Source organism: Cydia fagiglandana, chromosome 16 (genome assembly GCF_963556715.1).
Source record: "Cydia fagiglandana chromosome 16, ilCydFagi1.1, whole genome shotgun sequence".
NCBI lineage: Eukaryota > Metazoa > Arthropoda > Insecta > Lepidoptera > Tortricidae > Cydia > Cydia fagiglandana.
The window spans coordinates 9,864,000-9,883,802 of record NC_085947.1 but is presented as its reverse complement, the minus strand read 5'-3'; the positions used below and the strand labels follow the sequence as shown (position 1 = coordinate 9,883,802).

At 36.4% G+C, this 19,803-nt stretch overlaps 4 protein-coding genes across 7 annotated transcripts in view; 2 read left to right on the top strand and 2 right to left on the bottom strand.

The window, feature by feature from the left end:
- Positions 1 to 19,803, bottom strand: part of LOC134671946 (microtubule-associated protein RP/EB family member 1) — a 186,975-nt gene that overhangs the window by 110,053 nt on the left and 57,119 nt on the right. For 3 of the 4 annotated variants that reach the window (XM_063529824.1, XM_063529826.1, XM_063529825.1), the window contains one exon: positions 17,102 to 19,432. In XM_063529824.1, the coding sequence (XP_063385894.1) occupies positions 19,364 to 19,432 (69 nt within the window). In that variant the 3' untranslated portion in view covers positions 17,102 to 19,363. Of the gene's footprint in view, positions 1 to 17,101; positions 19,433 to 19,803 lie in introns of those variants that run through there. The other variant, XR_010099287.1, reaches the window with a different exon arrangement.
- Positions 144 to 1,486, top strand: LOC134671922 (small ribosomal subunit protein uS9m). Its single transcript, XM_063529785.1, has one exon. It carries the CDS (start codon positions 224 to 226, stop codon positions 1,427 to 1,429), a length of 1,206 nt encoding a protein of 401 aa, XP_063385855.1. The 5' UTR covers positions 144 to 223; the 3' UTR covers positions 1,430 to 1,486.
- On the bottom strand, positions 2,259 to 8,955 carry LOC134671921 (probable RNA-binding protein CG14230). The gene is made up of 8 exons (XM_063529784.1): positions 8,646 to 8,955; positions 8,438 to 8,562; positions 7,514 to 7,834; positions 6,835 to 7,014; positions 6,523 to 6,761; positions 5,448 to 5,737; positions 3,454 to 3,690; positions 2,259 to 2,483 (listed from the first exon to the last, which is right to left on the bottom strand). The coding sequence occupies exons 1-8, from the start codon at positions 8,857 to 8,859 to the stop codon at positions 2,308 to 2,310; spliced, it is 1,782 nt and encodes a 593-aa protein (XP_063385854.1). The 5' UTR covers positions 8,860 to 8,955; the 3' UTR covers positions 2,259 to 2,307.
- LOC134671920 (uncharacterized) lies at positions 9,710 to 15,312 on the top strand. The gene is made up of 5 exons (XM_063529783.1): positions 9,710 to 9,914; positions 10,188 to 10,494; positions 10,610 to 12,577; positions 12,672 to 12,794; positions 13,374 to 15,312. The coding sequence occupies exons 1-5, from the start codon at positions 9,867 to 9,869 to the stop codon at positions 14,102 to 14,104; spliced, it is 3,177 nt and encodes a 1,058-aa protein (XP_063385853.1). The 5' UTR covers positions 9,710 to 9,866; the 3' UTR covers positions 14,105 to 15,312.

Sequence of the window (19,803 nt, the reverse complement as noted above, 5' to 3'; positions counted from 1 at the left end):
TTCTACTGACGAAAATGGCTTGACAGAGTACAGACTATATAAGACACTGTTAAAGTGTAAACGAACCTTTTCATATTGCACACGATAGGAAGCAAAAGCAAAACCGATAAAACCGGAATTTTATGCTCTATCCAAAACTGTCAGCTACAACACTAACTTAACCTATAATCATTTACTGAAAATAATTATATTAATATGTGAATATTATAAATAAAAACGAAAAATGTCTCGCATTATTAACTACGGCATTAAACACTTATGCGCTGCTACTAAAGGAATTCATCTTCACAATCGAGGTCCACTTGTGCACAATGCAAGCCGAAGTAGCAGCAGTACTCCTCCAAGTACTGAATCTATTATTAATAATATGACCGATTGGGAGACTTTAAGTAAAAAGAAAAAGATAAGTAAAGCTATGAAATCTTATTTAGAGAGAGCTCAAGCACATGACGAGTTCATGAAAAGGCAGGAATTTGAGTACAAAATAGGCAAAAGACATCTGGCCAATATGATGGGTGAAGACCCCGAAACTTTTACTCAAAAAGATGTGGACAGAGCCATTGAGTATTTGTTCCCTAGTGGCATCTACGATCGAGCTGCTCGGCCTTTGATGAAGCCTCCGGAAGAAGTGTTTCCAGCACGAAAGGCTGCAGAGTTTGATGAAGCCGGCAGGCCGCACCACTTTTTATTTTACACTGGCAAGCCAAACTACTACAAGCTGCTGTATGATGCTGTTGAGAACATACAAGACCTGTACAAGTTTGAGGATAAAGTGATCAGGAAACAAGCTACACCTGACCCTAATGGTTCCATGAACCTTGTCACCAGTGTGTGGGTGAACAAGGAGCAATTGGAGCAGTTACTGGTTGAAGGACTGTCAGACCTTGAATATGACAATTTTCTGCTAGCTATGGAGAGGCTTGTTTCTTTACCTAACTCATATAGACATAAAGAGTTTGTTGAAAAATTCCGTAAGCCGCTAGTGTCTCAAAAATTTGCCCTAGAGATCCCAAAACCTGCTTATGATGCTGAAGGCAGAGCCTTTGTCACAACATATGAATGCTTAAGAAAAAAAGCAAGAGGCGATGTCACTATAAGGTCACCAGGAACTGGCAAAATTACAATAAATGGAAAAGATTTGACTTATTTTGAAGACATACAGCCTAGGGAACAAGTATTGTTTCCTTTAGTTTTCACAGGCCTCCAGGACCGTGTGGATGTGGAATGTAATGTTGAGGGCGGGGGTCCTTCAGGCCAGTCGGGAGCAATCAGGTGGGGCATTGCATGGGGGCTCCGCAGCTTTGTGGACAAAGACATGTTGGAGAAGATGCAGGTGGCAGGCCTGCTGACGCGTGACCATCGCCGCCGCGAGCGCAAGAAGCCTGGACAGCCAGGAGCCAGGAAAAAGCCTACTTGGAAGAGGCGTTAATTTGTTTTCTTAAAGTAAAACTATAAATAGTATGAGTAAATGTAATTTTATTGCAAAGCCTGTTTCTTTTTTCATGAATTATCTATATTTTATATTTGTACAAAGGATCCACGATACCCAGTGCTTCTTGGACCTTAGGTACTACATTGTCATTGTTGTAGGCCAATCAAAACAGATTAAAAAATCATTTTGAAAAATGAATACCCAGCAAGCTAGATATCGTTTTAATACCTTCATTTGGTAATAAATGCGTGTGGCGATGAAGGTTTTTGGATTTCAACATGATTATACCAAAAATAAACAAAATGTTTTACAAACTTTGACTATGAATCATATTAAGGTTCAACCTTTTGATATCTGAGGATCTGGAACCTTTCAGATCTTCAGATATCAATTTTCATCATAATTAGAGCCATTTTTCCGTCATTCCCATATTTGTACTCTGGAGACAGGATTACGCTGCTTAGTTGGTTGAACTTGTCCACTTAAAATTTAAAGTGGACATATTAAGCAAAAAATGTTGGTAAGGCCGGGCCACACTAACGGGAAACGCCGTTGATTATCGCGATCGATCCGGCATAAGGGACGCAGCTATGCGGTGAAATGAGATAGCAATATCACTTGCTCTCTCTAACGCATAAATACGTCCCTTAGATCAACTTAAATCGTACCCCATGTTGGCCCAATTTGTGGACTCGGCATGATCGAGACTTATATAAAGGTGATAGATATCTTATGAGAATAAAGCATGTTTAAACCAAGGTATTTATCAGGATGGAGGGATGTCAGGGTTTAACAGGATGCAGATAATCAAAAACAAAACCAATATGATATATGGACATTTTATGTAAACAATGTTTATGTCATATTTTTATAACTCAGCTTTTCTTTTTGTAACTCTTTTTCATAGATTTCTTTCTGCCACCAATCTTCTTCTTGAACATTTGGTTCTTCCGTGCCGTGTTGTAGATGCGCTTCTTCATCACCGATTTAAGTTCTCTTCGCTCCTTTGGTGCGTCTTGTAAGCCAACGTTATTGAAGAATGCCAAACCGTCTGGAAAGTACAAAGGATAATTTTTAATAATAATAACTGAGCAGCTTGCATTCCTTCCACGGAGAAAACTCCGCCACGCTCTCTCACTCTAGTTTAGAGTGGTACCTATAATACCTATTCCATCTGTGATGGCTCCTCTACACGATGGGCCAACGCCGGCTACTCCAAGGGACGCAGCCATGCGGTAGAATGTGATAGCAATATCACTTGCTCCCTCTAACGCATAAATGCGTCCCTTGGAGTGGCCGGCATTGGCCCATCGTGTAGAGGAGCCATGAAATATCTTGGTCCAATGTCATTGACGTCATTGTGTCTCATTAAGCACAATGCCCACCGCCTCCGGAACGGAATAAGGTGCAAAAGTGTTAAGATATCTTTGATGTCGACTGGACAAATAAATTGGACAGGTGGAACTGGAATACCACCCTAACTTCAGACTTCAGTAATCAGAATGATTACATTTCTATGTGTCCTTTTCAAGCAAAAGGGTTGTCGCTTACCATGAGGACGAAATTTGCTTGTATCTTTATACGAATAACTTGTTAAAGCGTCCTTATGACAAGCGGCAAAGTTGTACCTTTTGCTTGAAAATGACACTTACATATATTAAAATGAAGGATTAAGTTATTAAGTATATAACTTCCACTGAAAGTGAAAATTGGTCCTCAGTATTTATTAGTAATAAATCATTATTGTTCTCAGATTTTATGTTATGATGGTTTTAACTCTGCATTCGGCGCTGCATTAATTCGTTTTTGTCAAATTACTAGGGACCAGAGACAAGCAACTTATAAAGACTAACGTAACGTTGTGGATGGTGTTCCATTAGCATGGACTCTCACAGGTCACCTTAACGCCCTCTAAGTAGTGAGGACCATAAAAAAATACGTAATCAAGACATTAAAGTGACGCTTACAAGAGTTGATTTGAATAGGACTGCAATAATTATTTTTTTCTTAGATGAATTTACCTTTCAGACGAATGTCGTCTTTGGAAAAAAATAAGTTCTCTTTCCACACTGCCTTGACTGCTGTAAGTTGTGGTACATCTTTTCCTGTATTCGTATTACTCTCGGGATCTTCATCCTCCGCCTCAGATTCAGATGAATCATATACAAAAGGATTTTTTTCACCGGGATCCAATGGATTTTTAACTTTTTTTTGCTTTTGAGGTTGTACTGTTGTGTAGCTATCTTGTTCCGTTTTACCTAAAAAACAAATGTTTCTAAATAACACATACCCTATATCTACAAGTTCGTTTTTAGGGTTCCGTACCCAAAGGGTAAAACGGGACCCTATTACTAAGACTTCGCTGTCCGTCCGTCCGTCCGTCCGTCCGTCTGTCACCAGGCTGTATCTCACGAACCGTGATAGCTAGACAGTTGAAATTTTCACAGATGATGTATTTCTGTTGCCGCTATAACAACAAATACTAAAAACAGAATAAAATAAAGATTTAAATGGGGCTCCCATACAACAAACGTGATTTTTGACCAAAGTTAAGCAACGTCGGGCGGGGTCAGTACTTGGATGGGTGACCGTTTTTTTTTGCTTTTTTAGGGTTCCGTACCCAAAGGGTAAAACGGGACCCTATTACTAAGACTTCGCTGTCCGTCCGTCCGTCCGTCCGTCCGTCCGTCTGTCACCAGGCTGTATCTCACGAACCGTGATAGCTAGACAGTTGAAATTTTCACAAATGATGTATTTCTGTTGCCGCTATAACAACAAATACTAAAAACAGAATAAAATAAAGATTTAAATGGGGCTCCCATACAACAAACGTGATTTTTGACCAAAGTTAAGCAACGTCGGGAGGGGTCAGTACTTGGATGGGTGACCGTTTTCTTTTTGCTTTTTTTTGTTTTTTTTTTTGCATTATGGTACGGAACCCTTCGTGCGCGAGTCCGACTCGCACTTGCCCGGTTTTTTTTGTTTTTTTTTTTTGCATTGTGGTGCGGAACCCTTCGTGCGCGAGTCCGACTCGCACTTGCCCGGTTTTTTTTAGCATTAGAAAGAACTCCACAGAAGCAAGGTTACAGTTTTTATCAGGCTCTTTAATTGTTAATAATTATTGAATTATCTAACGTAGCATGGTCAATACATATAATTTACTTTAAATTATTACCGCTAAAAGTGCCGGATTTGGAACCACAAGCTTACTTCTGCGAAGTTCTTTCTAATGCTAAAAAAAACGAACTATATATAAAGTCATTCACCTATCCTCTTTCTTATCTAATCCCGCACTAAACGATAACCCACTTTGCACGCAATTAGGGTAAGAATTTCAGCCACATTTCAGTTATTTTTACGTGGTCCCTCAACCACAATCTAAAAAAATACCTACTAACTTTCACATTTATAATATTAGTAGCATAATACTTGTTGCCTTTTCAGGGCTAAACATATTTAATTTAATTTTGGCATACTTCTAAAGAAAGGACGGTCAGCTTAGAAGATTGCAGCTATAGGAATTTCGTACAATGACCCGCATGTTCCTGTCTTTATCGCACGCGAGTAAATATATTGCTATCTCGCCCATGATGCCGGCAGTAATGACAATGTGCGAGCGGAACAGCAATATAATTGTGCGCGTGCAATAGAGATAGGAACAGGCAGGTCAATGTACAAAATTCCTCGTGGTAAGCATCCTTTCTACACGTGGTTCTCGAAAGTTACAGCCCTGAGGATAGATAAAGGCTAACCCCCTTATTCATAAAACTTTGGCCTGATATATTCAATTATGTTTTATCTCTTTCTTACAAATACATAAGTCAAAATGACAGATAAAGACAGACGATTCATAGGTAATGGCCAGTAACGCGTTAACGAATAACGCCATAAGTCATTTTAGGAAATCCACCTCGTCCATCCATCACACAGAGAAAATCGCGCGGGAAACGAGGACACCGAGAAACGAGGATAGGATGAGAACCTGTCTCCATCATTCATACATGTACCTACATACCTTGAGGAACAGTGTCATCCTCTCCTGCATCATCATCCCTATTGAAGAGGCTTCTAAGGCTGAACCCTTCAGCGGGCTGCTCAAAAGCTTCCTTAGTTATTTCACTTTTGTAAAATTGCTCCTTTGAGACCTCTACTTTTGGGACTTCTGGCTGTAGTGGAGCCGGTTCAGACATGTCTTTTACTTTCTTTTTAGGTTTTTTGGAGTCCTGTTTCACCTCTTCCATGGGAACCACAAATTTTGCATGTTCTGGATTCATTGGATCAAATCTTATCATTCCCATACTTGGCCTGAAAAAAGGAGAAAGTACTTTTGTTTTGTATCTGTGTAGATAGAATAGATTCAAAAGACATCAAATAGAGATTTTTAGGTGGAGCCATTGCATGTGCTGTCCTAATATAAGGACAAGGCTGAGAGCTTAAAAATTAACCAATCATTTTTAGCATCACTGCCCTAAAAATAAAAAAAATAATGTTTTTTAATACCAGGGTTAAGGGAGTCCAAGCTATTACAGCTATACTATCCTCCTGTGGCCCAAGGACCTACCTATAGTACTTCTTCAGTTCAATGAAATTTAAAATCTATTCAATCAGGATAGAGTCGCTTTTGCTTTGTTTTGTTTAATTTTCCAACAACGCAAAATCGACTCGATTTCCTATCCTATAGGTTAAAATTTCAGTGGCTATAGTTCGTTTTTTTTAGCATTAGAAAGAACTTGCAAGAAGGTAAGCAATCAAGACATGTCTTTTAATTGAAAAACGCTTTTTAAAAATCACAAACTATTACTTATGAAAGCAGAAGAATATAAATGATTGTATTAGATTCATAATTGTTACATATTTGCCGTAACTTATTTTTAAAATGTGTTTTTCAATTAAAAGACACATCAAGATTGTTTACCTTATTTCTAATGCTAAAAAAAACGAACTATAGTTTTTAATTTTTCATTTGTATGGGTGGGCCTTAGGAGGCTATACTATAGAAAAGGTAGTTCGCTTCAGACATATCTGACCCATTTGCATACAAAATTGTATGACATGACTTACCATCTTAAAAAAAATGAACATAAACTTACTTAGCTTTCTTGTCTTTGTCAGGTTTACTTGCATGTGATTTGATAGCTACACCAAGAACATCCTCCAATATTTTTATCTGCTTTGTCTTTTCATCCCCTTGTGTGCCTTCAACAGGTTCACTTGGATCCCTATCTCCATCGATCTCCTCAGCTTCATCCTCCGTTTGTTCATCTTCAATGAACCTTTCATCTAAGACAAAGCGTTTGTCAGATTTGTACCTCGATTGTAAATCTAAAACCTTTAAATACACCCTGTAAAATATTTTACCTACACTACAAAACAAATTTAGTACTTTTAAACAGTGATACTACCTTCTGTCCTTTCTTGCCTTCATACTGCTTTTTTATTTCAAAGTTAACTTCTCCATCACTCTCATCATCATCAAAAAGTGTATTTTTCTTTGCTTGCTTTTTTTGTTCAGGGTGTTTGGCAAACTCTTGTAGATCATCCTCTGTGTCAGAAAATCTTAGTTTTTTATTTGGTTTCTTATCCTGTGGAAAGAATGAAATATTTTAACTCTATAGTTCGTTTTTTTTAGGATTAGAAATAAGGTAAACAATCTTGATGTGTCTTTTAATTGAAAAACACATTTTAAAAATAAGTTACGGCAAATATGTAACAATTATGAATCTAATCTAAAGGAGGCCTTTGCCCAAAAATGGGTACCTCACCTTTAATAATATGATGTGTAAAACCACCCAAAAATTTGTAATATTTGTGAGAATAAAGGCTTAAATTAATTAATTAATTAATGAATCTAATACGATTATTTATATTCTTCTGCTTTCATAAGTAATCGTTTTTGATTTTTTAAAAGCGTTTTTCAATTAAAAGACATATTAAGATCGCTTACCTTCTTGCAAGTTCTTTCTAATGCTAAAAAAAACGAACTATAGCACATATTTTTAAAGCATTTTGGGGCAGCATTACTAAGATAACCATAAAATGAAACTATGTTTTATTTATTTTAGCTTAAAGAATAATACTTACAATGTCTATCAATCCTGTTTTGATTATTTGTTGTTTACTTTTAAATTCTTGCCGTTTTTTCATCATGGATTCCATCCTCTTCTTGCTTGATTCTAGTTTCTTTTTGTCCTCTGCAGATACATCTTGCTGTTTATTGAAAGCCCCATCACTAGGAGGTTTAAGGATGGTAACTTTATGTTCATCTATATGGTCTTCCTTGATATTCTTCCTAGTCGGCTGGATTCCATTTTGGTTAATCGCAATTTTCCGTTTTCTTGGGTTTAATCCTTCACCTAATTTAATAACAGGATGTTTTTTTGATGGTTCCTTCTGGCTCTTGTGCTGGTGTTATACAAATACAATTTTTGATTTATTTTGTAATACAACAAACAAGTAAGAAAATAGATAGGTGTAAGGTAAGTTTTTTAAGCTACTTTAATAACAAATTTAGGTATCATAATGAAAAACCGGGCAAGTGCGAGTCTGACTCGCGCACGAAGGGTTGCATACCGTAATGCAAAAAAAAGGCAAAAAAAAACGGCCACCCATCCAAGTACTGACCCCGCCCGACGTTGCTTAACTCCGGTCAAAAATCACGTTTGTTGTATGGGAGCCCCACTTAAATCTTTATTTTATTCTGTTTTTAGTATTTGTTGTTATAGCGGCAACAGAAATACATCATCTGTGAAAATTTCAACTGTCTATGACTATCATGGTTCATGAGTTACAGCCTGGTGATAAACAGACAGACAGACGGACTGTGGCGGATTTGCCCTAAGGCCGAGTAGACTCGGGCCTAGGGCGGCAAATTGTGACAAAAAATTTGCAAAGACTGCAAATCCGCCACTGCAGATGGACAATCGAGTCTTAGTAATAGGAACCCGTTTTTACCCTTTGAGTACGGAATCCTAAAAACTTAAGTTAAACAGTTTAAAATGTTTTTACCTTTTCTGCCTCTTTCTGCTCATTTTCTAGTCTTTCCCTTTGCAATCGTTCAAGAAAGCTCTCTCGAGCTCTGGTCACATAAAGCTTGTTGCCGTTAAAATCTGCATTACTGAAGTGTCTGATACCTGAAAGTAAATTAATAATATAGAACAACATACAAAACCGCTAAAATGCTTTGTCGTTAAAATTACATCTTTGGCCGACTTACAAGCTTCAACATCATTATTAGCGCCGGATATTGTAACGAAGGCAAATTTAGATGCTTCATTTTCTGCTGCAGGTTTAGATTTAATATCTACGTTGGTTACTTCTGCAAATTGAGCGAAGACAGAGCGCAGCTCGTTTTCTTCAAAAGAGTTAGGAAGATTTCCGACGAAAAGTCTTGTTTGGGACATTATAACTGAATTGCTTATTGTGTGCATATAATTTCACTACACCATATTTATAGGAAAATTTAACAAATATATTTTCTGGTACAAATTCTAGGTTATGTTTTGTAATGTGATTTTGACATTGACATGACGGCACATGCCGAAGATGGTTTGATCTTGCACATGGCGCCTGGAGCTAGTAAAGTTATATGTATAGTTGCGGGCGCAGCACGGTTCCATTTTTATCGACTATCACTATGCGCGTCCCTTTCGCACTTACATACTTGTTGGAACGTGACAGATATGGTGACAAGGGATAAAAACGCGACCATGCTACGCCGCTTGGTCAAATAAATCTTGTCAGTAGGAAATGGCGCGAAATTAAAATTTTCTATGGGACGATATCCCTTCATGCCTACATGTTTCATATTTGCCGCTTTTTCAACTGACAGGATCTGCTTAACCAACTATAATACTTGCGCTAGCAATATCAAAGAATATAAAGCCCCCTCCAGACCATGCGCGTGAATCGCGGGCGAAGCCGCGAATGCGAGTGTGGAGTCGATTTTCGTAGACAGTGAAATCGACTCCACACTCGCGTTCGCGGCTTCGCCCGCGATTCACGCGCATAGTCTGGAGGGGGCTTAATACTCACTAGGAGAGCAATATTGAGCAATATTCAAAATCTGCCGTAAATAAACCTCCATTTACTTTATAAATTATTAAAATTTATAAAACCGCAAATAAAATCAAATAAATAAACCAAATTTAAGTTTCCAAATAAAAGTAAAATTAAAAACCGGTATCGGAAAGTTTTGTTTGTACATCTCTAAGCAACACAAATGCCAAACATACTTCAAACAGAAATTCGTTACTCGTCTGTGTGATAAAACTGATAAATATGAATATTAATCGTAAAGAATATGTTTTTCTCAATTAATGTAGTTAGTTCTGTTTACAAAGTGGAATGTGAATATTTCCTTAATGAGTGTTTTCACTAGTTCAAATATTGAGCAGTGATACTTTACAGTGGACTGGCTGATAAATAGAAACTAGTGATGGAAAGAAAAAATAGTAATGTTTTTAAATTTGAAGGCTCTACAATGGTTTGTATTTTTAGCAATAAAATGCTCCTGACATTATCTTACCTCTAATATGTGCCCTGAACATATATAATGGTCTAATTACTGACGATATTGATAGGATCTCGGAAGGTTAAATACATACAATAAGATGGAATTTTCTCTGATGCGCATTTGGTTACAAATTATCATAAATGCTAATGAAACTGGATGTTGTCTAAATGATATGTCTTCTTTGTACTTACTATAAGGTGAAAAAAAAAACTCCTTAATAAGAAATTATTTTTCTCTTTTTAGATTGTTTCTGGCAAAGGTCCAAACACTAACTTCACTAACAAAAACTTCACCATGGACACAAGTTTTCGTCCTAACCTGTTCTCTTCCACCTTGAATTTGCCACGAAATTTTGAAAAGCAATGTTCAGCAGCATCAGTGGTCAGCAGCCAACGGAGTATATACTATAGACGAGACACCTCTCCCACTCATTCTATCCGCAGTGACTTACAGCCGCGCAATTTCTACCAACCTTTCTGTTCAAGAGGCTTTTCTCAACGATCAGTGTACAATGACAGAGCAGTGTCACCAGTCTCAATGAGAAGTATTGGTAAGATTTTATTTTATTTATAGATTTCAGTAAACAAATAACAGTAGTAATATTGATAGAAAAATAATTCCCTAAATATTATTCCATATTCTCACATATTTAAATGCTTTTGCAGATTCAACAGCCAGTCGGGCAGACACAATCAAATCTATTATCAGTCAATGTTCTGAAGATGAATTGAAAATGATTAAGCAAGTAGTGAACAGAAAACTTGAATATAGGAAAAAGGCTCAGAGGAGGCGGAAAATGCAGATGTCTTTAAAGAATTTCCAATACAGATATGAGGATGATGGTGACCAAGGATCAAGCTCATCAATCAGCAATGATGACTGTGTCTCGACACAGACAGGATACAGCTGGAGACAGTTCTCACAAAGAAATGGTGTACTCCAAAATGGGAACACTTTGTACCCCCAGAATAATACAATGTGTGGCCCTAGAAATACCTTTTTCTCTCAAAGGTACACAAGTGGCCAAGCAAATATCTCTTCCATGCATAAAAACACTCTTAATGCCTCCATATGTTCCACTAAAAGCATGCATAATATGACAATGATGTCTCAAAGAGATAGGTTCAGGGGTGCATTTCAATTCCCATCTCAAAAGTTTAACAGGTCTACACTTTATGAGGAGCAACAGCAAGTTAAAAGCAACCAGTTCCCAAAGGCAGATTGTGTTAATAAAAATATGAATGCACAAAGAGATCAGATTGATGAACTGAGTGATGAAAATGAAAATATATTTCTGGATACAACAGAAAAACAAAAATCAGAGGAAAAGAAAAGTGGAAAGAGAAAAGCTGAAAGTTTAGGTGACATACCAAATCCTACTACAAAGAAACCAAAAACTTGTTCAAGTAATGACAAAGTTAACAAGCAAACACAAAAAATAGATAACAATAAAAATAATGAGTTTGAATTTGTGAAGCCACAATTTCCTGTCAAGAAGTCTGCCCCTGCTAAACTTCGGGAGAAAATGATTTCAAAATCTTCTGGTATTCCATTCCTAGTTTGTAGTACTCAAGAGAATCAAATCCTGCAACCCCAGCCAGTACAAGCTCCCAGCCCAGAGCCCCATGTAGAACCTGAACAAGATAACCCAGAGCTGACTACCAGTGACATGTCCATGAGGCCCAGCTTTATGAAAAGAAAACTATTTACCCAGACTCTTGATGTCACTGAGAGAAAAAATAATAGCTTTGATAATGGTAGTGCAGACAGTCCACAAAGCAATATCTATAGTGCATTATCTAGAGAAAAACATAAGACAAGAAAATTGGTCACCAGCCAGTCCCTTTTAAGTCGTGATGTTAATCAAGATGACGATAATCTCTTAGATTTGATTCATAAGATTGTCCCTCCAAATCAAGTTAATTCTACTATAACAGCTAACACTACCAAACCAAGGGTCAGTGGGACTAAGGATGGTGATGATAAATGGGACGTTACTTCAATTATATCAACATGTAATAATGACAGTGTCAGTGAAACTTACACAGATGATGAAATATTCAGAGTTAGTATTAATGATACAAAGAGTAAACCACAAGAAAAACCTGTCTCCAACAAAAATATACAAGAGGGGAAAAATAATGTTGCAAATAAACCTGAAAATAATGTGAATGCGATAAATGACAAAAATGTCAAAGATGCTGGTAACACAAATACCAGAAATGTAGGCAACATAAAGCCTCCAAGTGATAGAAATCTTAAAAGCCGTAGTAATGCAAATCAAATAAATGTTAACAATACTAAAGATGTTGGTAATATAAAAACAACAAATAATAAAAATATCAAAGATCTAGAGGAAAGTAAACTGGCAAATAATAAAAATGTCAAAAATGTTGGTAATAAGAAAAGAGCAAATAATATAAACATCAAAGATGTTGATGAAATAAAGCTGACATATAATAAAACTGTCAAGGATGTTGGTGATGAAAAACTAATAAATAACAAAGATGTTGTTCCCCTAAGTAATAAAAAATGTAAAGACCTAGATAAGTATTACACAAATAATAAAAACAACAAAGACGTTAAAAGAATGCTTCAAGCAGCTCCCAGAATGGATACTCCTGTGAAACCTTGTAAGCATTTGTATGAGTAAATTGTTATTGCACAGAACTTTTGGTCAGTTTTATGTACGATGTTAAGTTGCTAACACGTGTTCTCACTGCGTAGGTCCCGCGAAGAGGGTCATGCTGAGCCGCAGCCGTATCGACGCGTTCTGGGATACGGACGACAGCGACCACGAGTGCGCCGCGCGGCGCCATTTTACCCCGATGCAGGTGCACCACCACACAGGTAATCATTTGTAACCCTATACAAGTATACATCATACTTTCTAAAGACACGTACTTAGGTACTGTTTGTACGACTTGTACGAGCATGTGTTTTTCTGGTGCGGAGAAACCGCTAATGATTTGAAAAATACCGTTTTAAACCAAATTAGATACGAGTACTGATCAGGCGCATTAGGGCTATTTACTGTACTCTCAGATGGAGATACCTGCGCAATATAATTATATAGTTGTGTGCAATGTAGCAGTTAATAAGAAAAAAAAACTATAATTTAAAATAAATCATATTGAATTTTTTATTCTATCTCTTACTTGACATTAGTTCAAAATGAACTGTAACCTTTGCTTAAATAATATTGGATTATGGTGTAAATTATAGCTCGTTATATTACGATACATTTTGGTATCTTTGTCATGTGTGGTGCTTAGCTATTAATAATTATATTAGGTAGGGCTAGGTCTGTTGCGGGCTTAGTTTATTTCGCGTACCTACGTATAAATGAATACCACCATACCATAGACCATATTTGACCACATCATGTTGTATGTGTCATTTATTCATGTAACATTTTTTCTTTTACAGACTTGACACAGAATCATGGAATCATTCCCAAGCAAAGTGGCCCTGACACCCAGCCGACTTCATCAACGAAAGTAACGAAAACCAACCACCCTCCATTAGTTATGTTACAGGACGTAATGAAAATCCCGAAAAATCAAACAAGCAAAAAAATTACAAAGAAAACTCAATCAAAAACAACGAAGAAGTCTGATGACAACTCTCAACCTGAAAAAATGGTCCAAAATAATAATGAAACACCAAACACGTCACTGAGGTCAAGAAGACTAAAAAACCTATCAGCCGCGTTGGAATCTGTTAATAATACAGATCATAAAGAAAGTAATACTTCAATTAAAGAAAACATACCAACTAAAACAAAAGTTCAAAAGAAACAAAACACCGAGAAGAAAGGAACACAGGATAAAAATAATAAGAATAAAGCGACCGAAATCACAAAAATTCGAAATAAAAAAGAAAATGACAGTTTAATAGAAAACTCTAAAAAACGAGTGGAAACCCCAAAAAGCCATATTAAAACTCCTAAAGTACAAACTGCACAAATGAAAATTGATTTATGTAAAGTTTTAAGATCACGCAACGTTGACCTGTCATCTTCGTTTAATTCTGACAAATTTGAACTAACAATGACTCGTACAAGAAAATCACGAACGCCAAGCAAAAGAATTTCTTTCAATAAGTCGAAAAGTATGCTGGCCAACAACAAAATCAGAAATAGAGCAACCAAGTCGTGAAGTACAAACACGAATTATAACTAGATTTTTTTACATAATGAACGGCACATTCGCGCAGAAAACTTTTTTTTTTCAAACAGCGCTGTCTTGCTTACAACCATTGAATGGGAGTTGCAGATTTTGAATTCGCTAAACTTGGTGTTTTAGCATTAGAAAGAACTTCGCAGAATTATTATATATCGCAGAATATTAGAATTCGGCACTTTATGCAGTCAGTATCAAAATTAAATATATAAGCACCATGATTCAGTTCTTTCTAATGATATCAAAACGATTTTCTTTAAATACTTGTAAATCCATTACTTATATGTAACTACTTTTAGAAAATTTGATGTAACTATGAGTTATTTATTAGTATGCACATAGTAGTAGGTATGAATTAGTCACGGCCCACCGTATTCACATATACAGTCTGTGTCTGACCATCTAATCATAAACTGAGCTATTTTTACTATGGGACCAACTCTAAAATCGGGGAAAAATTTGTGGCTCTTCCATAGAAAACGTCGACATCTGATCAGACAAAATGTATGAAACGGTAAATTTTTTTTTCGGGATTTCGGGGTTGGTGCCATAATAAAAGTATGTAGCTCAGTTTAGCGAGTAGAATCGAGCCCTGGATTTAAAGCCCCATGGTCAGACACACCCTGTATGAACCACGCATGTCATAATTAATAATACCCTTTGGATGGAATACCATCTGTCCAATTTCTTGGTCCAATGTGTATTTGCGTCTCACAGAGAGAGTAGAGGCAATGACATTGGACAAAGATATAGGAAAGATGGAATACCATCCTAACACAGAGTCCGAGTAACATAATTTTGTGTTTTTCGGTTGAGTAATATAATTCTTTTGTATAGCAGTCGTGTCGTGTGACGGTTTAAAGTACGATTTATTTTATTAATCATTAGAAATATTAGAATTACTTGCATTTTAACTAAGAGATTTCTGACTTATAATATTATGTAATGTAGGCACCTATCGAAACCGAGCGGATGAGCAAAAGCAGCATCTACGTATTGCCTGGAGGCTTTGGAGACGATTGTCCCGCATACGGGAATGGCATATGAATAATGTAATTTATGGAATATAATTATGTTTGTTTTTTATTATTATTATTTGAAATAATACATGTGTGTTGATGTGTAAGCAAAGGTATGAGCACTTTTGTACAATTTTAACTATGGCCTCATATTGTGTATACGTCTTAAAATGCTAAATATACTTATATACATTAATGTATTTTTTTAATCGAATTGAATTATTTTGCCGTCATGCGTAGGCATAACATAGGTAGTAGCGCAATACACATTGGACAAAGAAATTGGATAGGTGGAATACCACTCTGTAATGTAATTATGTTTATACCGAAAAGCGTCTACGAACAGAGAACCCGCCAAGCGGGTCGCGGGCCTTACCAAGGATAGACCTACTTACCTAAATGGCCTGATACCCTTTATAAGGCATAAGGGGGTCAAATTGTGCGAAATTGAACCTTATCACTTTAAAATACAGTTCAAAAGCAGGTGGGAAATATATTCCCTCTGCGTTATCATTTTCAAGCAACACCCATCTACATGGTTTTACCATAAAAATCCGAATTCATTTGAAGACAAGTCACATTTCCAGAAAGGCCAGTTTAATTTGAGCTTTAAACCTGAGTACTAAAGTTGAAATTCTACTGGCACGTATGTGTTCGATAAATAGATTGTGATCTTGCCGCTATGAGGGAAACTATATTGTTTTCATCACACTCGCTCAGTAAATGTGGAATTGCACGCAGATTTAGCGGGAGATATAGAAAAAGCGTTCTCCCTAGGGAGTTATGAAGTTTCTAGTGCCATAATTAACAGTTTAGTTGTGTTTGCTCAGAGCAAAAACAGGTCAACCACGGCGTTGCATGAACAAGAGATTTCCTTTAGCAGGATTGGTCCTTAGGACCCAAGGATGGATTTAAGAAGTGGAGCCACCCAGATTTTTGATGCAGGTGGGGGGTGGGGGGGTTTTAAGCGTCTGCGACGTTTGAGGTTAATAATTCTTTAAGTTTAGGTTCTAAGTTTAGTATCATTTTCAACTAAATCAAAGATGTAGACATAGATTTCATCGAAATCGGTTCAGCGTTTATTGATTTCCCATACAATCCTACACCTTACCTTTCATTTTTAAGGTATTTTTTTTGGAATAAAAACTATCCTATGTTTTTCCCTGGGACTCATACTATCTCTATACCAAATTTTGGTCTAAATCGGTTCAGTGGTTATTGAACCCCCATACAAATTTCCTCCTCCATTTTCACACCCTTAAGGGATGATTATTGAGATTAAAAGTATGCTATGTTATTCCCTGGGACTCAGTACCAAATTTTAACTAAATTGGTTCAGCAGTTTAAGCGTGAAGAGGAATTAAGAAAAAAGTATTTTTTGATATTTTATGGGTTTTTACTTCGGAATAGTATCATTTTGATATCATAAATGACTTCGGCATCCCCGATTTATACGAAAACGATACCAAACTTGGCCTAGTAGCTTAAATGATACAGATATCAAGATCAAGTTGAGAGCCCCCCCCTAAAAATTTACATCAAAAATCTCGGTGGCCCCACTTTTTGAATCCATCCCCGAGTCCTAAGGACCAATTCTGCCAAAGGAAATCTCTTGTTCATGCAACGCCGTATGTTAGGCCTAGCGCCATCCGCTAGTTTTTTTGTCTTTATACTTAATTTTTGTATCGCAAGTATGATGAAAAACATTGTGTGTAACTCGGGGCGTAATAATATTGCAATTCAACTTACGCCCCATGTTGCACAATGTACGATTTCACACCACCTATTCGGAAAAGAGCTTTCGTCTTCCCTGCTGGGAGGGATTAAAGTGGCACTTTTCTTCCCTGTTAGGAGGGATCAAAGTATAGACATTATTTTGTGTTCTATGCAAATAAATTCTTTGAATTTTTAATAATATAAATTAATGTAAGCGGGGCAATTGAAATAAAACATATTTATAATAAAGATTTAGGTATTTATTTGATAAGACATTTACAATCTGAAATTAGAGGCATTGAAAATCTGATGTTAAGGCAGTTTACATGTATATGCAAAAGTTAAAATAAATTATTGTAGTCATTAATTTCTGGCAACAAATTGTTGGTGTCATCCTCAATTTCAGTGTTAGCACATCGTTAAGTATTTATCATTTTATTATTACTGTGCTAAAATCTATTAGGCTTCTTATTTTGTTCATGCATAATTTTGATATACAGTTTTATCAATATAATCTTAAAGTTATTAGATAGGTACTTAGATAAATTTAAAATGATAAAATATACAGAAACATGAAATATCTGGACATTTACGAACATTACTTTCCAGATTTATGGGTAATGTATTACATATAAAGAAAATGTTTGCAAATTATAGAGTATTATTATTATTAAATTTGTAGGGCAGACTCAGGAACCATTTAATTATGGTTTGTATAAGTAGCTGAGACCAAACTTGGTCATCTGTTCCATTTTGATTTAAAGTTCTTTGTATGTATTACTTGCATATAATATACATTTATAATTTTTACATAACCCTCTTTCTTAAAATACTAATTTCATTAAATCTTACTCAGGCTTCATGAGAGTGCTAATTAATATGTCAATTCAATCGTTTAGTTACCAAATTATAGTTTGTAACAAGTGTATTAAAATTTTGTTTTGCCAGGGCATGTAGGTATCTACTGTAAATTAAAATTTTAATTGAGCCTACACCTGCAATTTTGAAATCAATAATTAGAAGTATGAATATGAATACATATGTAAACATGTAATTAAGGAAACTATATCATGTCAATAACCTAAATCTACTCAAATATCTCGCCTAATAGGAATATGATTCGACTTGTGGTCGACCTAGCCTGGGTGCAACTGCAAGCACGCTATCATAGGAAAACGTGACAAAGTTATTTCTATTGATTTTGTTAATTCCATCGGAAAAAGGGGAAACAAATAAATCATTCTCGTGTATTGGTTTACTATGTTAACAATTGTAGTATATACGGACCATTACGGATATCTCGGTTAAATTAATGTCCTTTAGTCTTAACTACATCGTTTAATACTGGGCCCGGACCAATAAACCGAACGATTACCTACAATACACTTCCACAGCCGTCTAGAACAGTACAGTTACATGCCAAACTTACAAAATTTTACGAAATGGCTCGTGACCGTCGCGGGTTAACCGCCCCGGTCATCAGATCTAACATTTTCATCACTTTAACGATTTTGTTATCAATATACTTCAGAAAACTGCGAAATTTCAACAGAATTAAACAAGTACAATAACAGTAAATATTTCATAATTAACAACCTATTAAATGCACGTAATCAGGCACCGGCGGCCCAAAGTGATAAATACAAGGACATTAAGAAGCACACATTCTGCACCACACTGCACAGCTAACGCCTCGCCGACACAGAGTAAACAATACAAGAAGATTTATACCATCGAAACAACTTACACAGATATAGACAGAATCAGTCAAGAAACAATGCTCAGTGTTTAAAGTAATGCACTTAGGTATGACACAGCCACATACAAAACACCTGTTTAATTTAGTTTTCGAAGAATCCTGTGCGTTTAAGAAAATGAATGCACATTTCCTTATTCAAAAGTTGTAGTACATTCAGTAGACAGTTGCACTTTAAGTAGTAACCATAAGAACTTTCTGAATACTAAAACAGTAATAGTGCAATTTTTCCTCCAACGAAAAAATATGTGACGTTCCACAGCAAAAGGTACCTTATGGCGGCTGGCGCTTACGTCGCATAGCGCCGCAATAATATTGGAGTGGCGTTAATAATAGCGTAAGCGCGAACCGCCATAAGGTACCTTTACCTGTGGGATGTCATATGAACTCTTATAAAAAATATAATTTACTTCAACACTTGAAGTCAAGCTGTAATTTTGCAAATAGTCACGAATGGTCGTAATTAGGTAATTACTACATAAAGTACACTAACAGAACAGATGTTTTCTCTCACCGGAGATACATTACCAGATATAACTAACTTTGTAGCGCGATATCGCGTCACAAGCAGTGAAAGGGTTAATGTTGCGGTCCGTAGACGAACCGAGGTTGTAATGTACACCGGTCACGACATCGGCTGTGAAATACTAAGCACTCGATACGGGTGTTGGTTAAGCAAGATAATTCCGAGTTAATATACAAAGAGCACTATGATACGAATACATGTTACACGTCAACCCCTGCTCAATACTCGTCCTCTTCGGGGGGGTGCGGGTTGTCCCCGTCGATCTCCTCGGGAGGCGCGAATCCATCCTGTAAACATTCACATTTATATTGTTAACATAGTCTGAAATATGTTTATACGAGGTCTATGGCTCGTAGTCAAGTTAGTCAACCATGACATGGACCAATTTAAGGAACACAGTTATTTATACGTTAAAAGGAATAAGCGATATCGCTATCTTGTTCCCCTGTATAGCTTTTGAGAAGGCAAGAGTCAGGAGACTAAGGGAGGCAGCTGCCTACCTTTACTTGGACTTCGTTGGCCCAATATTCCTATAAGGCATAAGCAACTTTTAAAGTAGGCCATCGCGTAGATTTGTATTAAGAAGGGACCTTGTAATAGTAACGTCGATGTAAACTTCGACTTTAATGCATCTTAGGTAAGAAGATACAAATAATAA

Bases quoted from the DNA above. Each gene is read 5' to 3' on its own strand.
- LOC134671922 (XM_063529785.1), top strand. From the start codon at position 224: ATGTCTCGCATTATTAACTACGGCATTAAACACTTATGCGCTGCTACT.
- LOC134671921 (XM_063529784.1), bottom strand. From the start codon at position 8,859: ATGCACACAATAAGCAATTCAGTTATAATGTCCCAAACAAGACTTTTC. The intron at 6,762-6,834 runs GTAGTATCACTG...GTGTATTTAAAG, and splicing joins AAGGCAAGAAAGGACAGAAG to GTTTTAGATTTACAATCGAG. The intron at 3,691-5,447 runs GTATGTAGGTAC...TTTGTTTTTTAG, and splicing joins GGATGACACTGTTCCTCAAG to GTAAAACGGAACAAGATAGC.
- LOC134671920 (XM_063529783.1), top strand. From the start codon at position 9,867: ATGGAAAGAAAAAATAGTAATGTTTTTAAATTTGAAGGCTCTACAATG. The intron at 10,495-10,609 runs GTAAGATTTTAT...ATGCTTTTGCAG, and splicing joins AGTCTCAATGAGAAGTATTG to ATTCAACAGCCAGTCGGGCA. The intron at 12,795-13,373 runs GTAATCATTTGT...TTTCTTTTACAG, and splicing joins GCAGGTGCACCACCACACAG to ACTTGACACAGAATCATGGA.